This window comes from Lipotes vexillifer, unplaced genomic scaffold, assembly GCF_000442215.2.
Source record: "Lipotes vexillifer unplaced genomic scaffold, Lipotes_vexillifer_v1.1 scaffold440, whole genome shotgun sequence".
NCBI lineage: Eukaryota > Metazoa > Chordata > Mammalia > Artiodactyla > Lipotidae > Lipotes > Lipotes vexillifer.
In genome coordinates this window covers 1,619,972-1,624,109 of record NW_006778543.1, presented here as the reverse complement: position 1 = coordinate 1,624,109, position 4,138 = coordinate 1,619,972, and the positions used below count along the sequence as shown (strand labels likewise).

General features: G+C 54.3%; 1 protein-coding gene across 2 annotated transcripts in view; it reads left to right on the top strand.

Moving 5' to 3' along the window:
* The first annotated feature begins 537 nt into the window (after positions 1-537).
* The window catches only part of CCN3 (cellular communication network factor 3), an 8,907-nt gene continuing 5,306 nt past the window's right edge, over positions 538-4,138 (top strand). The window contains exons 1-3 of one of the 2 annotated variants that reach the window (XM_007451672.1): positions 538-667; positions 1,288-1,513; positions 2,604-2,858. In XM_007451672.1, coding sequence (XP_007451734.1) covers positions 584-667; positions 1,288-1,513; positions 2,604-2,858 — 565 coding nt within the window. In that variant the 5' untranslated portion in view covers positions 538-583. Of the gene's footprint in view, positions 668-1,070; positions 1,155-1,287; positions 1,514-2,603; positions 2,859-4,138 lie in introns of those variants that run through there. The other variant, XM_007451673.1, reaches the window with a different exon arrangement.

Sequence of the window (4,138 nt, the reverse complement as noted above, 5' to 3'; positions counted from 1 at the left end):
TAAACGGTGACAAACTTGCATGTGCTTCCTTTATGACTAAACCCCTGGGCCTCTAGCCAACCCCTCACAGATGGTCCCAAACATCGGACACCCCTTTAGGGGCACCCCACGTTTGCAACCCAGCTGGGAACGGCCAGGGTGGAGTAGAAGCGTGACGGGGAGTGGCGGTGTCTTAGTCCTGGGGGAAAGCGAAGCAGCTTCCAGGAGGAAACGGGCGTTTCCTTCCCACGCGCTCGGCGAAGCCCTGGGTCCTGGCCCTGGGCCTCCACCCAGCCCCTCCCGGCGCCCTGGGAAAAGCCAGTCGCTACACACAGGCACATGCAGGCCCCGGGGCCGCGCCCTAAGGAGAGCGGCACCCACGGCCAATTGCTATGGCAACTCCGGGACTCGTTCCATTCCCCACCCCGCCGATCCCCCCGCCTCCTGCCTGAGCTGCAGCCAACCGGCTTGTGCGCGTCCCAGGAGCGCGCTATAAAACCTGCGCGGTGGCGCCGGGCAGGGGCGAGCCCGACCGGGAGCAGCGCGCGCAGAGCCAATCTCCGACCTGGAAAGCCCTGTGAAAGCGGCTGGAAAAAGCCTGAACATGCAGAGTGCGCAGAGCCTGCGTCTCGGTCCACCCAATCAGTGCCTCTGCCTCGCTTTCCTGCTCCTCCATCTCCTGGGACAGGTGAGTGGCGCACTCCGTCAGGTGCCTCTGGTTACTTTGCCTTTCTTGGGCGGCCCCTGCTCGGTCCCGGGGTTGCTCTGCCTTCCAGGGTCCCTGCTAAGAAGTTTCTCCTTCTGATCTCGCCCGCCCCCAGGTCCTTGCGACTCCGCGCTGCCCCTCCTCGTGCCCGGCTCCTTGCCCCAAGAAGCCGCCGACCTGCGCCCCCGGGGTGAAAGCTCCCCCCCCCGCCGATCCCCCCGCCTCCTGCCTGAGCTGCAGCCAACCGGCTTGTGCGCGTCCCAGGAGCGCGCTATAAAACCTGCGCGGTGGCGCCGGGCAGGGGCGAGCCCGACCGGGAGCAGCGCGCGCAGAGCCAATCTCCGACCTGGAAAGCCCTGTGAAAGCGGCTGGAAAAAGCCTGAACATGCAGAGTGCGCAGAGCCTGCGTCTCGGTCCACCCAATCAGTGCCTCTGCCTCGCTTTCCTGCTCCTCCATCTCCTGGGACAGGTGAGTGGCGCACTCCGTCAGGTGCCTCTGGTTACTTTGCCTTTCTTGGGCGGCCCCTGCTCGGTCCCGGGGTTGCTCTGCCTTCCAGGGTCCCTGCTAAGAAGTTTCTCCTTCTGATCTCGCCCGCCCCCAGGTCCTTGCGACTCCGCGCTGCCCCTCCTCGTGCCCGGCTCCTTGCCCCAAGAAGCCGCCGACCTGCGCCCCCGGGGTGAAAGCCGTGCTGGACGACTGCTCCTGCTGCCTGGTGTGCGCCCGCCAGCGCGGCGAGAGCTGCTCCGTGATGCTGCCCTGCGAGGAGAGCCGCGGTCTCTTCTGCGACCGCAGAGCGGACCCCAGCGCCCAGACTGGCATCTGCATGGGTAACCCTGCCCCCTCCTCCGCTTGACCTCCTGTCCCTCAGCTAGCGGAGCTGCCCGCTCTTTCCTCTCCCCTTCCCCCCACTCCCGAGAGGGTGATGAGCAAATACTAAACAGTGATGCCGTGGGTGATGTTTATGGAGCGCTGTGTGCCGGGGATGGTTTGGGAGCGCGTGGGGCTTTGCGGAGCGCCAGAAGCCAGAAGGGAAATCTGCCCGCGGAGGTGCGAAGCATTTGCCTCCCTAGAGAAGAATCTAGATAGACAGGGAGCAGAGCAGACTTAAGGGCCAGTGAAGTCATTTCCTTTTGAAGTTTCCAGGGGACGCTTGGGGGGTGATGGAATCTTGGGCTTACTTACAGGCTCACAGTTCCCCCAACTGTAGCCAGGCTGGTTTGTTTTCACACCTGTAATTGTCCTGTTTGAGCCAAAGCAGCCACTACTCTCCTGGGATGACTATGCAAGCCCTGTCTGGGCCGTGAGTAAAATAAAAATGCAGGCAACCAGCCAATCCAGTATGGTGAAACTTAATCAACTGGGGATCAATTTCCCACACGGTGCACCATTTAGTTGGAGACCTGTCCCTGCCTGCCTGGATAAGAGGGCTTGGAATAGCCTTTTAGTTTCTTCTCTAAATGAGTAATGATTTATTGTGCTGGAATGCCAAGGAATCCTGATGCCCTTCCCAATTTGACCAGTTAACCTGTTTGGAGGCTATGAAGAGCATTTTTTTCTTTTTAATTCTGAGCTTCTGGAGTAGGAGAATCTAAGGAGGTTCTTGCGAAACGACACTATCATTGGGAACAACAGCTGAGGGCCCTGGGGAATGTCACTTCACGGCTCTGCCCATCTTTCCTCATGCGTAAAATGAGTGGCGGTACTGGGTGGTCTTGAGTGTTTCCTCTTGCACTGGGAGGCCTCCATGAGGACATGTCTCTGCTGGTGATGGATCAGCAACCAGATGGCCCCAACTAGAAAAAGAATGATTTGGGGCTTGGAACACGTGCTGTGGCTCTCATATAACCTCTTCAATGCATCGTGTTCTTGATTTTCTCTCTCCCCTTCCCTCTCTGTCCTGCTTCCCCAACATTCTAGCGATAGAAGGAGATAATTGTGTGTTCGATGGAGTCATCTACCAAAGTGGAGAGACCTTCCAGCCTAGCTGCAAATACCAGTGCGCCTGCCAAGATGGGCAGGTTGGTTGTGTGCCCCGCTGTGAAGAGGACCTGCTACTGCCCCAGCCTGACTGCCCAGCTCCGAGAAAAGTTAAAGTGCCTGGGGAGTGCTGTGAAAAGTGGATCTGTGACTCCAATGAGACGGGGACATTAGGGGACCTCCAAACCCTTCCAGGTGAGAAATTCAACATACCTGAAAATGATCACAGCACAGGAATAAGTGCAGGCAGGAAGCATGTATGCTCTTTGGGATCTGCAGTGAGAAACTGGCTTCAGCTTCTGGTCATTCAGTTGTGGAGTCCAGCTTGCCCACTGAGATCAGACACATCACGTGTTGGAATCCCAGACAAGTTATTGAAGTATACACAGTTTCTTCTTCAGAAGAGTCACATCCAGTGGTTCTGTTGAGCCATAGGAATGATTTTTCTTATTACACGACTGCCATTTATATTTTAGTCTGTCCCACTTGACCCTTGTTAACACTGCAAAGATGTGCTTTGGCAACTTTATGCAAAACACGTAATCGATAGAGCTTCTCTACTTGTGGCAAGTGTCAACTCCGTGGGAGCACCATTTAAGCCATTTGCAAAGGGCCTGGTGATGGCTCCTTCTTTTCTGGACTCTGTCAACTACCTCTGCACTCTTAAGACCAGCTTCCCTAAAGAATGCCATCCCTGGATAGGTGTCACAGAGAAATGCCACCTTTCCAGGTGCTGCAGGAAGGATCAAGTGATACGTCAGGATCTTTGTTTTGGCTTATAAAGGAAATGATTTTTTTTTTGGAAAGCAAACACTCAAGATCCAGTAGAGAATATTTTAGAAGCCATTAATCAGCCAGATTATTTATGCTGGCAGAGTACACAGAACTTTACAGTTTTTCTGAGGTCATAAATTCTCAGCCATGCTTACAGATAGGAAAACTGCCGTGTAAGAGAGGAGATGTGCCCTAGGCCATGCATATTAAACGTTGAGACAGAACTGTCTGTCATCAAAGTCCCAGTGACGATATCCTACAACCCAAATAACCAACTCTCCCTCCCTAAGGCAGAGCATTACCTCCATCACTGTTCTGAGTTGGTTGGTTCTACTTACCCATCCAATTAGAATTTTTTCATTATCCTTTCTCTGGCCAAAATCACACATTGAAAACATTACGGTTTATGGAATGGTTTTTGATGCTATACTGTGCTATATTCTTAAAACTACTAAGCTTCTCAAAGACAGGTCCTCCTAGACTTCTTATGAACAAATTGGACAGTCATTCCACAAAGATTTCTTGAAGGCCGACCGTGTGCCAGGCATTGTGCTACCCGTTAGGGGTTTATAAATACAGAGATCCGGATGCCAACCATGTACAGGCATTGTGCTACCTGTTAGGGGTTTATAAATACAGAGATCCAGGTCTGCCCCCTGAGAACACCTGAGTTGCACAGGTACCGAACTGGATGAGACGCT